The sequence below is a fragment of the Takifugu flavidus genome, chromosome 18 (assembly GCF_003711565.1).
Source record: "Takifugu flavidus isolate HTHZ2018 chromosome 18, ASM371156v2, whole genome shotgun sequence".
Classification (NCBI taxonomy): Eukaryota; Metazoa; Chordata; class Actinopteri; order Tetraodontiformes; family Tetraodontidae; genus Takifugu; species Takifugu flavidus.
The window spans coordinates 5914842-5931722 of record NC_079537.1 but is presented as its reverse complement, the minus strand read 5'-3'; the positions used below and the strand labels follow the sequence as shown (position 1 = coordinate 5931722).

At 40.6% G+C, this 16881-nt stretch overlaps 3 gene segments (V, D, J or C); all 3 read left to right on the top strand.

Annotated features, from left to right (window-relative positions):
- Window positions 1-6214: 6214 nt before the first annotated feature.
- LOC130515318 (immunoglobulin heavy variable 3-30-3-like) lies at window positions 6215-8090 on the top strand. The segment is given in 3 exon segments: window positions 6215-6329; window positions 6415-6714; window positions 7969-8090. Coding segments are annotated over 3 exon segments (471 nt in total).
- An 835-nt stretch (window positions 8091-8925) lies between these two features.
- LOC130515317 (immunoglobulin heavy variable 4-38-2-like) lies at window positions 8926-10156 on the top strand. The segment is given in 3 exon segments: window positions 8926-9129; window positions 9217-9531; window positions 10134-10156. Coding segments are annotated over 3 exon segments (378 nt in total).
- A 278-nt stretch (window positions 10157-10434) lies between these two features.
- On the top strand, window positions 10435-10912 carry LOC130514577 (immunoglobulin heavy variable 3-48-like). The segment is given in 2 exon segments: window positions 10435-10490; window positions 10572-10912. Coding segments are annotated over 2 exon segments (363 nt in total).
- Window positions 10913-16881: the final 5969 nt, after the last annotated feature.

Here is a 16881-nt window from a genome sequence, read left to right as displayed (position 1 = left end):
AATGAATGATGAGGACGCGGGCGATTGGAATATATATAACCCTGGGGTTCAAGTTCTAGGTCTAAAGTGGAGAGTCGCGATAGTCTTGCCGTATGAAAATTTTACCGGTTTGTTTTGATCCGTTTTTATCTCCACCTGAATGTTTTCAATGTGGTTTTTGGACACCGGTAAATAGTAAGCAGGATTGAAATACTGTGTGACGATTTCACCGAACGTTCCTTTTACATCAATCGTTCTCAAAAGTGGCGCATAAACGTCGCCGACCATCTGCGGTGCAACTACGTCGCTGTAACAATACATGTGATAAAACCCAGCTCGTAAATCGCAGGGATAGTACGCATACCTTTGGTCAAACGTAAACCATTCCCCTGATTTCATACCCATCAAATATGCCAGGGGTCCTTCGAAGAGTACGTGGGTTTTACCTCCCGATTGGAAATCAAATCTTTTCGAAAGACTGTCATAGACGAGGTAAATATCAGACTTTATTCTTCTAAATTGTCCGTCCATCTCGAATCTAAAGGCTGAGAAGCCGTTGAAATATGATTGTCTCATCTCTTGACGATGCACCTTGCTCTCCGTGGCCGGTTCTTGAGGTTTTTCCCTCCAGTAAAAGTAGGCATCCTCCTGATAAAGGTGATAAAAGGTGTGCGGGTATGAAATCTGCGTTAAAGCTACTTCCCAGCTTCCCTCTAAATCGATATGTTGAGGCAAATCCACGCGGTAACTGGAACTCGTGTTTTCTTTAAAACATCGACGCTGGCGTTGGAGGGTAGGGTAATAAAAAAACCCTCGTCCTTCGGACCGTACATGATGAAATGATATCCGTTGCGATCGCGAGTTGATTTTTATACGTTCTTTAAATCTGCGGCTTTGATCCAGCTGTTGAATTTCTCCGGCCAGTTTTTCCAACTTACAAAGACTTGCTTTTCACCCCTGACGACGCGATGCTTCAGAATCTTTTCTACGTGGAAAAGTCTGTCTTCCCCCATCGTTACCTTTTGTAGCTCTGGCTCATAAAATGACCCTTGGATGGGTTCTCCATCGTAATCTTTTAACTTGTACACTGGAGGGTCGCGAGGGATGCGTTCAGATACCGTAAACACCTCGTTCGTAAAACTCTGTTCATATTTTTTATCAAACACTCCTCTCAGTTTTGAAATTCTAACTAGGTCCCCCTTCTTGAAATTCATCTTGGTTTCAACCTTCCGTCGGTTTTCAGATTTACCGTACAAGTTTTGAAACACTTTAAAAGTGTTCTCCGAGGTTACCTCAGCGGGTTTCATCTTGATACTGCTGTGATAACTGTGATTATAGCTTTTCACCAAGTCTTGTAAGACGTCGGTGTATCGCAGAGTGTTGTTTGCTGTAAAATATCTCCACATTCTACCTTTTAATGTACGATTAAATCTTTCAATCACAGAGGCCTTAAGGTGGCTGGCGGTGGAAAAATGAACGATATTGTGTTTTCTCATCAAAGCTTCAAAACTCTTGTTAAAAAATTCTTTCCCCGCATCAGTTTGTATTTTTTCAGGCGTCTGACTTGACTCAAAAATGGATTCAAACGCCTTTACCACCTCAGCCGCTGATTTTCTCTTCAGAGCCCTGACGTAAGCTTTTTTGGAAAATATGTCTATGACCGTTAATAAATAATTATATCCGTCATTATGCTCCGACAGGGCTTGCATATCGCACAGGTCCGCTTGAAATTGGTTTAAAGGGCGGGGGGCGAAAACCCTGTTTCTTGGAAAATGTATCCTGGCCGGTTTGTGTAGAGTGTAAGCGTCCTGTCCCTGTAGAAATGTTTTAACATTTTCTCGAGGAACCGTCTTTCCCATTTCTTCTTGCACCCCCTTATGGAGCCGCTCTACACCACCGAGGCTACCGGGATGCGCGGGTCATAGTACACTTTTTCCATGAAGCGTGTCTCAGACATGTTGAAAACAGAATGAGAAGGGATGCTCGTTTGAGAGGTATTTATTTTTTTATTAGCTGTTAAGAAATCTTTAGCATACACATTTTGTGAGTAACATGAGTAAATACATTTTGTGAGTAACATGAACAAATACATTTGTAACATTTGTAATGTGAAAGTACAGATAGTCAAAAACTAGTCCAAGACCATGCGTTATCATCAATAGAGTTTGAGTTAAGACTTTATGATCTAGACTGAGGCAGATATCATCGTGTAATTTTCCAAGTTCTTCCAAGATGCTTACAGAATGGTTGTTTTGCACAAGTCTGCTGGTCACATCAATGAGCAAAGCATAAAAGGCTATCATATGACATGGTTTTACAACATCGTTGGACAGTTCTTTAAAAATTACTTTAAAACAATCCGACAATCCAGATTTGCTCATAAGCATCGTGTCATTTACCATCTCTTCCCAAAGTGCGGGTCCTGCACACGTTCTGGTTTTTTCCAGCAAGATGTTTTTGTTTGAAGCCGTTTTGTTCTCAATAGCCTGGTACAAGATGTTTATTATCTGACCCTTGATCAACTTCTATCGTTCTACATCGTTTACAACTTTTCCGAAGCTCCCCATTTTATATCTGAAAACACCATTTTCAGATTTAAGTGTTTTCAGTCCAGTACTGAGTCACCGTGTCCAGATGTTCCTGTTTAATCTCGCTGTCGTTGTCGGCGATACTCTCGTACATTTGTTGGATGGGAGTGTAGATTAATTCGCTGGATTTCAGCTCGAACAAAAGGGTCTCTGCGGCGATCTTGACTTTCACGTAGTCAGCGTTGACACCGCACGCTTTCAGGAAATTTTGAATAGCAGGAATGAACTTGGGTGTGTAGAGTCTTTTCATCAACATGTAAAAGTTGTTGCGGTAGAAACCCGGTTCGATCACATCCAAACACTGGTGTTGGCGCTGGCTGGGGTGGTCGATCCGACATCCGTTGCAAACCTCACCCTTGTACAGGTCCAGGACGACGCTAAGTAGATGAAGAACGCCTTTTTTTACCAGACCAAAGAATTCAGATGCCCAGCCGTCAAGCTGGTCAGCACCGTTACATACACCCCCGGGGAGATCCGATGCGTCGTCGGGCAAAGGCAGATCAGGGGTTGTTGAGCGTGAAAGACTCTCCACACCGCTCACAGAGATTGGAGAACCTGGACGTGAAGAAGCCGGAGACGGCGCAGGATCTCTGCCTTGGAGAAGAGACTCGGACAGCTCTGGAAGTGATGCTGAGTCTCTGACGGGTGGTGTCAGTGAGGGTGAGTGAGGACTGGACACCCCAGGATCCGATGCCGAGCGTCCGAGGGGTGGGGTTGGTGGAGGGCTTAGCCAAGGAGTGAGAGACTCCTTAGAATCCGTGGGATCCAAGCGTTGGATGAGTGAGTCAAAGTCCAGCCTGCGAGGCCGAAGCCGACGTTGAGGGCGTTCCGCTTGTGTCTCATCCTCATCCCACAGATAGGAATTGCTCGGAGTGTCAGATCCGCTCTTGACGCTTCTGTTGGTAGACATGCTCTCCTTAGTGTTTCACTCCGGTAGTGGGTAACGTATGGTTCAGACGAACGTCTTTATACATTTGAGATATGGGTGTGGGCTTACACGAGGGAGGACTCTTTTTTTCGTCACCACAGTGTTGTTCCAAAGACGACAATGGTGAAAAAATTTTGTGATTTTATCATCCATTTCATGCATCTTTTCGATCCATGCTGCAAGAGGTAGAGTCAACACGTTGCTGAAAACCCCACAGTCTGAGCTAAAAAGATCCAAGACAAAATACTGTCTCGGTTTCCCTGACATCTCTTCCATCTGCATCTTGTAGCTAGCACGATAGAACCATCTTCCCGTACCCGAGGTTTTCGTCAACCAAATGCTCACAAATGTTTGTTCTGTGGAAGGTTTCTGTTCTGTGTTGTTTCTTTCTTCACAGCCTTCTTCAGTCACACACACCATTCTCGGTTTGATCAGTTTCAACACACCCCAGTCATTGGAAGACATCGTAGCCGACAACATAGGCCCCTCACTGGAAGATTCTTCCCGCTGATAGAGAATCAGCTCCCCCGTCTTGTAACGGAACACATACCCAAAACTCCCTGTTTGACTATAAGGCTCCAAAGACCATTCTTGCTGCAAAGGCTCAGAAGGTGACGCCTGAGAACGCTGTACAAACACCGTGGATTTTTCAACTACTTTTCCACACAATTCTCTTATAACGGTCACAGCCGTCTCACCAATCACGGATGTAGAACTACTCATGTTGTCCACGGATGGCTATGCCAGGACTATGGCAAAACTGTTTTGTAACTGTTTTGTAACTGTTGCCCTTATTAAAAACAGGCGAGCAAGCGAGAAGGCGGGGGGGGGGGGGGGTCAGGGTGGGGGGGGGTGGGTGGGGGATCCACCCTCCTCCCTTTTTAAAAAAAAGGCGGAGGCGGGAAGGGAGGTGGGGGGGGGACAGATGTGGGCGGGTTCAGGGAAGGTCAACCTGTCACTTTGACAAGAAGTACCCTTCTCTCTCTTCCTAAAATAAATGATTTGAACTGATTTTGAAAAACATATTTTATCAGGTTTCTGGAATATAACCATTGAGGTTGGTGGCTATGGTGTGCAACATTTAAAGGTAGAACATGACAAATGGACCACCACAATCAGGCGAGAAACGTGTGGTTAACCCTCCCTGTTTCTTCTTCTCATTGTTTACTTTATTGGATAGTTGCCATTTTCATAACTTTTATGCATTATTGGTCAACATATAATGATGTTTTAGGTATTAATAATGGATAGAACTGTATTGTAACCCCTATGCTTCTTTTATTTCCCGTCAATGTTCGTCTCTATGCAAAGGGAACTTCCTGTCCGTCTGCTATAAAGACTTGACATCCTGCTGTCAGCTGCAGCAGAAGAGAGAAGCTCCCATAGATCCTTCAATACCAACCATGTTCTCTGTATCTCTGCTGCTGCTGTTGGCAGCTGGATGTGAGTCTCTCTCTGTGGATTTGTTCAAAGTCACAGTTTATCTGTTTTAGTGTGATTTTATCTTCAGTATTTTCTTTGTTGCTTCACAGGTGTGAGTGTGAACCAGTTGACACGCCCAGCCTCTGTGACTGTGCAGCCAGGTCAGCGTCTGACCATCACCTGTCAGGTCTCTTTTCTCTCAGCAGCTAGGTAACAAACTGATCAGACAGCCTGCAGGGAAAGGACTGGAGTGGATTGGATGGCATCGTGTTGGATACACCCCAAGCTACAAAGCTTCCCTGAAGAACAAGTTCATCATCAGTTCAGACCTTCCAGCACACAGTGACTCTAAATGCAGTGAATGTGCACCTGAAGACACTGCTGTGTATTACTGTGCCAGATACACAATAACACAAGCATCAGTGGAGCTGAACAAAAACTCCTCAGAGCATCAACACAACATCACCAGAGGGGCTCTGTCACACCAGAATGATTTATCACCCAGACATGTTGAGGTTCAGTCAGAAATGTTGAGGACAAATGCTTTTATTGAGTACTTTGAGACATAAGAATTTAAATGTGATATAAAATCGTAGAGGTTTTGCACAATTTTTTTTTAAAGAAAACAATTGTAAAGGGATAAAAACATTTTTGGATGTAATTTGCACTCATTAAATGACCAATTTATATTATTAATGGTGACTGCTTCTGTAGCATCATAAAATTTTTAATCTCCTCATTAATTGTAAGTAAATGTGAAATAGTTCCATTCAGACACAGCAGCAATAAACATTTTTTTCTCAGTGATTTCTTTGATGATCTCAATTGCTTATTTTAACATTATAAACTAAAAGGCACAGACACGTACATGATTCTAAACAGGATCAGTGTTTTATATTCTCACTTGAACATTCATGATCAAGTAATGACTCATGGAAAAAAGTGTATCTTTATTTCATGATGTAAATTAAGTATTTGAAGAAAGGTTTTATGCAGAATATACTCATATGTCAGTGACTGCATGGAATCTGGAATACGTTTTAAAAACACTAAATTGAGGGTTTTCCCTGGGCATGTTCTAAGGTGCTTTCTCTCCAACAGTTTTCATTTGAAGCTTGATTGGAACTGGTTGGTGTGAAATGTGGGGTACCTCAGAACTCAGTACTGGGACCACTGGTGCACTATTAGTTAGATGAAATTTAAAGTCTCAGATTATAAACGCACCTCATCCAAAGAGGAGGAGGCATCACAATCAAATCCAGTTCTTTAGTGAGGAGGAGTCGATGCAAAACTCAGATGTGTTCCACGTCTACTTATGTGAGAGCAGAGAGGAGGACAGAGAAGAGGGGACACACAGTTGAACATGATGGACTGTAGGACAGGACTGCTGCTTCTAACTATCTGCTGGGCAGGTGAAGATCTTCACTCATCCTGATTGTTGACAGACTTTTATTTTTGTCATCAGCTGTTTAGCTTGATGTTTCATCTTCTAAACAGGTGTTGATGCTCAGACTCTGACCCAGTCTGAACCAGTGGTTAAAAGACCTGGAGAATCTCACACACTGACCTGTTCAGCCTCTGGATTCACATTCAGCAGCTACTGGATGCACTGTGTCAGACAGGCTCCTGGAAAAGGACTGGAGTGGATCAGTGTTATTCGCTATGATGGCAGCAGCCAGTACTACTCTGAGTCAGTCAAAGGCCGGTTTCTCATCTCCAGAGACAACAACAGAGCACAGCTGAATCTGCAGATGAACAGCCTGAAGACTGAAGATTCTGCTGTTTATTATTGTGCTCGAGAGTCACAGTGACTGAAGTCAGTTCAGCAGCTGTACAAAAACACACACTTCTCATATTTACTGCTGTGAAGAGCAGAACTGGACACTGAATACTGTTTTTATTTTATTCATTTATGCCTTTTATATCTTTAATTTACCTCCTTACTTTTCAATAATTTCCAAACTATGTATATGTTTATGCATTTATTAAAACCATCAGGAAAGAATACATCACATTTCCCCCCTCAAATAATACAATATATTATATTCTGGTAGCTCAATTACATTGCATTGATGGTAAATTATGCATAGTTTTGACTGACTGACCTCAATGTTTTTTGGAGTATCTAAATATTTTAGATGAAATCTTCCCACATTGGGGGTCTACCTTCATTCAACATAAATTATTCTTATGGAATAGTTCACTTCAACAACAGTTGATAAATTCTTGTTGATCCAGCATTTTTCTGTCAAGTTATTTTTAACCTGCAATGGTCCAATCTTTGAGCAAAAACAATATACAGAACTCTATCTTATTTCCGAACAAACTATGTTAAAAAATGGTACAATGACAACTTTATTAATCACCACACTCCTGAGGATTTCCTGCAAAAATTCAACTGATTTCACAACCTTATTTGCATTATTGAATTAAATTCGGAGGAACAGATTTAACCAAAAACGTGTCTGAATTGAGTTGTGCTCCTCTCCTCTCCTCTCCTCTCCTCTCCTCTCCTCTCCTCTCCTCTCCTCTCCTCTCCTCTCCTCTCCTCTCCTCTCCTCTCCTCTCCTCTCCTCTCCTGTCTCTTTACCCAGCCGGCCATCAGCAGGAGGGTCCCCCTACATGAGCCTGGTCCTGCTCAAGGTTTCTTCCTGTTAAAGGGGAGTTTTTCCTTGCCACTGTTGCTTGTCTGGGGTCAGGCCCTGGGATTCTGGAAATCGCCTTGAAACAATTTTGATTGTGTAAGACGCTATATAAATAAAGATTGATTTGATTTGATTTTGATTTGACAGACGAGCAGGAGCAGTTGGTGTTGGCAGGTCTGCAGGCAGAGAGACAGCGCTGATGAGCAAAGAAATGACATCTAAAACTATGACTACGGGAATGAAAACTGAGTTGAGCCGATGACCAAAGATTTCACATCAAACCGGCAGAGAACGTGGAGAAGAGACAGCCTGGATGACAAGAAACACGTGGAAAAACAGACAAAACCATTAGGAGTCCCGAGTGTTTTCCCTCTCCCCCTCCCCTTCTGTGTCTTTCTGTTTCCAGGCTGGACCAGCGGTTTCCTGACTCTCCCCCCGTTGGGCGAGCTAGGCACACCTGAGACGATCTCCAGTCATTATCCACACCTGCAGTTCTCCTCAACTCTGCACTCATCACTGATTTGTTGATTACCCCCGTGGTACAGCCTGGCTCCTATAACTGTTTGTAAGTTTGTTCCTCGAACCTGTTTCCGGTCTGGAACTAATCGTTCGTCTTTCCTGCGGATCGCCACTTGGATGCCTGCTCGCACTGCCCAGCCTGCTCCAGTCTGATTGTGTTTGTCTTTCACCTGCACCCTTTGGCTCTGTTCTGAACTTGGACCTCAGTAAACTTGATTTCAACCTCACCCTATCGTGTGTGTCTGCATGTGGGGTCTCGATTCGTGTCCGCACATCGTAACAAAATCAGAGAAAGGAAGGGGACAGAGAGATGCCAGGAACCTCCTGAAGAATATGTGTGTTTTGTCGTCCTCCTCTCTGGATACTTTTGGGGGCCCTAAGGTGTCAAACCTGGGACCACTCATTGTTAGTCTGTTGAATTTATTTCAAGATTACATGAAGAAATATCGAAGGATCTGAGTGCCAAAGTTTCATCTGACATCACTGACCTTCTCTTTCACACTCACTTCTGAAGTGTTTTAGATTAAATTTAAAGATAGTTTTGAACGTTACAATAGATGAATATTTACATGAGAAATCCAGTGACACTTGTTTCATTTCATTATTATCTGTAAAGGTTACAATAAATTAAGTAACAGCAAACCTTCACATGTAAAACATGATTTAACTGTAGGTTTCCACTCTGATGCTGATCCCTGATGCAGTTCATTAGATTTCAGAGCTTCCTTTTGGATTTTTCTTGTCCTCCTCATCAAGATCCATTAATTGGTTTTATATTGTGAAATAAATCTGTATTCTTCCAAAACTGTTTTGCATGTGCTGAACTTCACATGTAAAACATGATTTGACTGTAGGTTTCCACTCTCTTTCTGGCTCCAGTGAGATCAACAGTGATGCTCCACATGTTTGATTCTATGCAAATTCCGAGTTCTTCTTTGTTCCTCAGCTATAAAACCATCACATCAGACTGTCAGTGGAGTTCTCTGCACCTGACTTTCATCATTAACCATGTTCTCTGCAGCTCTGCTGCTGCTGTTGGCAGCTGGATGTGAGTCTCTCTGTGGATTTGTCAAAGTCAGCAGTTGATCTGTTTGAGTGTGATTTTATAATCAGCATTTTCTTTGTTGTTTCACAGGTGTGAAGGGTGAACAGTTGACACAGCCAGCCTCTGTGACTGTGCAGCCAGGTCAGCGCCTGACCATCACCTGTCAGGTCTCTTATTCTCTCAGCAGCTATTACACAAACTGGATCAGACAGCCTGCAGGGAAAGGACTGGAGTGGATTGGACGGAAATATACTGGAGACTCCTACTACAAAGCTTCCCTGAAGAACAAGTTCGGCATCAGTTTAGACTCTTCCAGCAACACAGTGACTCTAAATGGAGTGAATGTGCAGCCTGAAGACACTGCTGTGTATTACTGTGCCAGAGACGCAATAACACAAACCGTCAGTGGAGCTGAACAAAAACCCCTCAGAGCATCAACACAACATCACCAGAGGGGGCGCAGTCACACCAGGAATGAATCATCACCTCATCATGTTGAGGTTGACTCAGAAATGTTGAGGAAAGTTGCTTTAGATCAGTACTTTTAGAACAGAACAATTTAAAATAAATTATTAAAATGTAGAAGAGTTTTGATACAGATACATTCATTAAAATTACTTAATATATTCAAAACTGCTTTTACAGAATCCTAAACATTTTAGCCTCAATATTCTGCAAGAAAAATTCATGGATATGAGAAGTAGTTTCACAAGGACAGAGCAGCAACAATAAATGTGTTACTCAGTAATTTCATCAATGATCACAACAGTTAATCTCAACATACATCCAAAATTTAAAGAACACACACTAGGTCACAATTTTAAACATATATCAGTGTTTAATATTGTTACCCAAACATTCATGATCAAATGAAGACTTATGGACAAAATTCTGTCTTTGTTTATTAATACTGAGTAAATATTGAAGATAGAGTTTTTTTACGTGCCTGAAAATACTTCAATGTCAGTGACTGAAATCTGGAATCCGTTTAAATTCCCACATCTCAGAGTTCTCCCTCGAGATGTTCTAAAGGCCTTTCTGCATTAAAAAAAACAACAAAAAACAGAATTAGCAGCTGGAATAGAACTGATAACAAGCACCACTTAGTCCTTAGTCCTTGGACCACTAATGAACCATTAATTTAAAGGTTTAAAAAGTCTGAGATCATAGGCTCACATCATCCAAAGAGGAGGAGGCATCACAATCAAATCCAGTTGTTTACTGAGGAGGAGTCGATGCAAAACTCAGATGTGTTCCACGTCTACTTATGAGAGAGCAGAGAGGAGGACAGAGAAGAGGGGACACACAGTTGAACATGATGGACTGTAGGACAGGACTGCTGCTTCTAACTATCTGCTGGGCAGGTGAAGATCTTCACTCATCCTGATTGTGGACACACTTTTGTGTCATCAGCTGATTAACTTGATGTTTCATCTTCTAAACAGGTGTTGATGCTCAGACTCTGACCCAGTCTGAACCAGTGGTTAAAAGACCTGGGGAATCTCACACACTGACCTGTTCAGCCTCTGGATTCACATTCAGCAGCTATGGGATGAACTGGGTCAGACAGGCTCCTGGAAAAGGATTGGAGTGGATCGCTTATATTGGCACCAGTAGCAGCCCTAAGTACTACTCTGAGTCAGTCAAAGGCCGGTTTATCATCTCCAGAGACGACAACAGAGCACAGCTGAATCTGCAGATGAACAGCCTGAAGACGGAAGATTCTGCTGTTTATTATTGTGCTCGAGAGTCACAGTGACTGAAGTCAGTTCAGCAGCTGTACAAAAACACACACTTCTCATATTTACTGCTGTGAAGAGCAGAAGTGAACAGTGAACACTGTTAACAGTGTCTTTATTTTATTATGAATGCCTTTTAAATTGTTAATGACCTCACTTTAAAATGTCATTTTAAATTATTTTACAACTGCTTTTGAACATAAAAATGCAAAGTGCCTACATGACTAATTTGTAATTTTCCCTGAAAGTCATCTTCCTTTAATTCACATAAACTATCATCAACAGAACATTTATTAATTCTCATTGATCCACCATCACTCTCTCCAACTGTTTTTACCTGCAATGGTCCAATATTTGGTCATCAACAATTAACCTCAGGTAATCTATCTTCTCTACCCAAAGGATTTAAAAATGGACTGTGGTGACTCCAATACTGTTTCCATTTTCCTGGAATCACTGATGCAGTTCAACAGATTTCAAAACAGCCTTTTGGATTTTTTTCTTCCTTCTCACTTATTACTTTAGGGGGCCCTCAGGTGTTTCTCCTTGGTTGTCTCATTCTGGTCTGTGATACTGTGGTTAGATTTCTCATTGTGACAGTTAATGTTTTGTTTTGTCTTTTCCTGTTTTTGAGTCAAAATTATGACTGAAACAATCCATCCAGCACAGGAATGTGAGCAGAATTAATTAATAATGCCAATGAATTTATTTCACTTGATATTTATTTAATTTCTCCAGCCAAAAAAGGCAATATCTTCACATTCAACATCAAACATGCAAAAACCAGAGAGATTAGATTTTGTTGAAAGTCTTGTTAAATCGTCAATAAAAATATATGTTTTATTGATTCTATTTTATTTATTGTATTAAATATTTACGTGAAAATAATAAAAAAAATGTCATGACTGAAATCATGTGAATTAAGCTGTCAAAAACTGGTAAATAGAAAATATTTATTTTGAGAAAAACTCAAAAAGGTGATAATCAAACTGATGCTGTGCAAATGAAACTGAGGAGGAGTCGATGCAAAACTCAGATGTGCTCCACGTCTACTTATGTGAGAGCAGAGAGGAGGACAGAGAAGAGGGGACACACAGTTGAACATGATGGACTGTAGGACAGGACTGCTGCTTCTAACTATCTGCTGGGCAGGTGAAGATCTTTACTCATCTTGATTGTGGACACACTTTTGTGTCATCAGCTGATTAACTTGATGTTTCATCTTCTAAACAGGTGTTGATGCTCAGACTCTGACCCAGTCTGAACCAGTGGTTAAAAGACCTGGAGAATCTCACACACTGACTGTTCAGCCTCTGGATTCACATTCAGTGACCACTGGATGTACTGGGTCAGACAGGCTCCTGGAAAAGGACTGGAGTGGATCAGTGCTATCAAATATGATGGCAGCAGCACATACTACTCTGAGTCAGTCAAAGGCCGGTTTCTCATCTCCAGAGACAACAACAGAGCACAGCTGAATCTGCAGATGAACAGCCTGAAGACTGAAGATTCTGCTGTTTATTATTGTGCTCGAGAGTCACAGTGACTGAAGTCAGTTCAGCAGCTGTACAAAAACACACACTTCTCATATTTACTGCTGTGAAGAGCAGAACTGCACACTGAATACTGTCTTTATTTTATTATGAATGCCTTTTAAATTGTTAATGACCTCACTTTAAATGTTATTTTAAATTATTTTACAACTGCTTTTGAACAAAAAAATGCAAAGTGCCTACATGACTAATTTGCAATTTTCTCTGAAGGTCATCTTCATTTAATTAACAATAACTATCATCAATAGAACATTTATTAATTCTAATTCATCCACCATCACTCTTTCCAACTGTTTTTACCTGCAATGCTCCTATATTTTTTCACAATTAACCTCAGGTAATCTATCTTCTCTACCCAAAGGATTTGAAAATGGACTGTGGTGACTCCAATACTGTTTCCATTGTCCTGGAATCACTGATGCAGTTCAGCAGATTTCAAAACAGCCTTTTGGAATATTAGCAGCAGTAATGCAATCATGCTAAAAAAAAAAAAAAAAAAAAAGCAATATCGTCACATTTATTATCAAGCATAAAAAAAGTCGGATTAGATTCTGGTATAAGTCTTGTTGAAACCTTCAATAAAAATGTGTTTGGTTGAATGATTGGTTGGCTAATTGATCGACCTGTCCCTCTGTCTGTCTATGTATGAAGTTAAATTGCACATTCTTGTATCTTATTCATTGTATTAATTATTTACTTGAAAATAATACAAAAAAATGTCATAATTAAAATAATTTCAATGCAGAAAATTGAGTACTGTTAATTTGGCTTGAAAGAATAGTTGTTCAGAAATTATTAGTTATCATTAAGAAGTTATTATTTCAACACGTTCAACTGTAAAAAGTAGTTCAAAACAGAGAAAAAATATATTTATTTTTAAGAGAAACTCAAAAAGTAACAATCAAATTGATGCTGTGCAAATGAAAGTGAGGAGGAGTCGATGCAAAACTCAGATGTGTTCCACGTCTACTTATGTGAGAGCAGAGAGGAGGACAGAGAAGAGGGGACACACAGTTGAACATGATGGACTGTAGGACAGGACTGCTGCTTCTAACTATCTGCTGGGCAGGTGAAGATCTTCACTCATCCTGATTGTTGACACACTTTTATTTTTGTCATCATCTGATTAACTTGATGTTTCATCTTCTAAACAGGTGTTGATGCTCAGACTCTGACCCAGTCTGAACCAGTGGTTAAAAGACCTGGAGAATCTCACACACTGACCTGTTCAGCCTCTCCACAAGAGGTGCCATCACACCAAGATTGCTTTCAACGCCTTCTTCCTTAAGATTTCTTTTTGCCTTGCAACAAATATAACAGAGAGGGAGGTCTGCACAAACTCTTTTTGTTCTTGAAACGCACCAGGAACGTTTGAAAGAAGCTTGGAGCAGTTTTACACAGTACTGCTCACAACAAAATTGAACACTGTGAGGCGTCATTCCTGTGTCTTCAAAATAAAATGGGATGATCTCATCTTTTAAGTTTTGTGAAATAATGAATGAATAAACAAACCAGTAAATATTCTTGTTTTTAATGAATGTGTTTTTAGATTTTTTTCCCCATCCAAACTCTTAAAAATATTATTTACCTTTTGCTGAATTGTTAGTCTTTGGGTCAAACAGTCATTAGAGGAGTACTAACTGTTGGATGGTTTCCTGGAGCCTGTTTGAGCCTGTTTGAGCCAGTCCTCCTGACCCCCTGATGCAAATCTTCAGTGTCTGGTGGACGTCTGTCGTGCTGATTGCTGAGAACATCAGGGCTGCTGTTACTTCTGTGGACAGGTCCAGAATGGGCTTGACCTGGTTGTTGGGTGTATTTCTATTGTCTTTCAGGTGTTTGGAGTGAAAGACTGGATCAGTCTCAGCCTGAAGTAAAAAAGACCTGGACCGGACGATGACATGAAGATGTCCTGACCATTTCGGGTTTGACATGACCAGCTACTATATCCACTGGATACGACAGAGACCAGGGAAAGCTCTGGAGTGGATCGGGAGGATGAATGCAGGTTCTAACTCTGCTAGCTATGGAAGCTCTTTCAAGAGTGGTTACGTGATGACTGAAGACGTGTCCAGCAGCACTCAGTACCTGCAGATCAGCAGCCTGACAGCAGAGGATTCTGCTGTTTTCTTCTGTGCTTGAGAAACACAGTGACTCCAGAGAGAGGAACAGCTGTGCAAAAACCTCCACAGATAATAAACATGCCTCCTTCTCAAAAACTGAATTACAATCTTCATAAAGATTTACCAGGAAAGTTTTTCAAAATATTTCCAGCAGTTTCTTTCTTAGGTGCACATAAATAGACATAATGTTTAGACTCTCCTGTGTTTGTTTATTATTTTATTTAATCATCATTTGTGTCTCATCATCTTTGCCCCGTCCTTGTGTATTTAAACCACTTCTCCATCTGTCCTCAACCAGAGAGTGTTTTGTTAAAGTGTCCAGTGGGCCCCTCATGTCTTTGACCGGGTTATCTTGTGTTTTGGTTTGGGCTGCTGTCCTCAAAATCTTGACTTTTTTCCTCTCCTAGATCGATTGATTTATTTGATCCCTGATGCAGTTCATTAGATTTCAGAGCTTTCTTTTGGATTTTTCTTGTCCTCCTCATCAAGATCCACTGATTGGTTTTATCTTGTGAAATTAATCTGTATTCTTCCAAAACGGTTTTGCATGTGCTGAACTTCACATGTAAAACACGATTTGACTGTAGGTTTCCACTCTTCTATTGGCTCCAGTGAGATCAACAGTGATGCTTCACATGTTTGATTCTATGCAAATTCAGAGTTCTTCTTTGTTCCTCAGCTATAAAACCATCACATCAGACTGTCAGTGGAGTTCTCTGCACCTGACTTTCAACATTAACCATGTTCTCTGCAGCTCTGCTGTTACTGTTGGCAGCTGGATGTGAGTCTCTCTCTGTGGATTTTCAAAGTCAGCAGTTGATCGGTTTTAGTGTGATTTTATAATCAGTATTTTCTGGTGTGAAGGGTGAACAGTTGACACAGCCAGCCTCTGTGACTGTGCAGCCAGGTCAGCGTCTGACCATCACCTGTCAGGTCTCTTATTCTGTTAGCAGCCATCACACACACTGGATCAGACAGCCTGCAGGGAAAGGACTGGAGTGGATTGGGGGACATCGTATTAGATATGACCCACTTTTCAAAGCTTCTCTGAAGAACAAGTTCAGCATCAGTTCGGACTCTTCCAGCAACACAGTGACTCTAAATGGAGTGAATGTGCAGCCTGAAGACACTGCTGTGTATTACTGTGCCAGAGACACAATAACACAAACCACCAGTGGAGCTGAACAAAAACCCCTCAGAGCATCAACACAACATCACCAGAGGGGGCGCTGTCACACCAGGAATGAATCATAACAACAACGTTGAGGCAGAAATGTTGAAGAAAAATACTGGAGTAAAAGACCTGAGAATTTAAATTAAATATAAAAACTCTAGGAAACAATTAAGGGATAATGGTAACAAACAAAATAAATACAAAATCAGAAAACGTTTTTGAATTGCTTTTACACAAATATATATATATATATAATATAAAGACCAATGACTGAAAAAATATATAACTGCTTTCATAGAATTCTAAACTTCTGATCTCATTATGCAACAAGTAATATATAGTATAATATATAATATAGTATAAATATGACAATTTTTTTATAAGGATAATGACACAACAATATATTTATTACTCTGTAATTTCAAATATCTCAACAGTTAATTTCAACATTCACTCAAAAAATAAAAGCACACAGCTCATTGATGATTTTTTAAACAAAGATCAGTCTTTAATCCTGTAACTCAAACATTCATGATCAATTGATGACTCACTGCTGAGTGTGAAGTGTGGGGTACCTCACAAATCAGTACTAGGATCACTGGTGCATCATTAATTGTCAGTTCAGCAGCTGTACAAAAACACACACTTCTCATATTTACTTCTGTCAAGAGCAGAACTGCACACTGAACACTCCGTTCTATTTTTTTCTGCCTTTTAATTTTTTATTTACCTTTTACTGTTAAATTACCTGAAAGATTAATGATTTAATAATTATTTTATACAATCAATAACATAACATTTTTTGCCAACATGAATTATTTGCAATTTTCCCTGAATATCATCTTAATTTAAGATGAAAACTATTATCAAAAGAAAATATTCATTTTGACTCATGTTGACAGGAGTTTTTGAACTTTGACAAAATAAGAGCTTTTGCTCAGAAAGTACCTGTACCTGTCTGTGTGCTCATGCCAAGAAAGTGACACAGAGACCAGAAGATGCAGCCCAGAATCTATATAGTAGTGAATTAAACCCAATCATTAGTTGCTTGGGGCATCAGTTGCAGTAGCACCGCCTCCGGTCTCCAAGGTACCTGAACACTCACCAACTGGAGCAGTTTGGACTTGAAATGATGCCTTATGGTCTCTACCGAATGCTAATATTCAGTT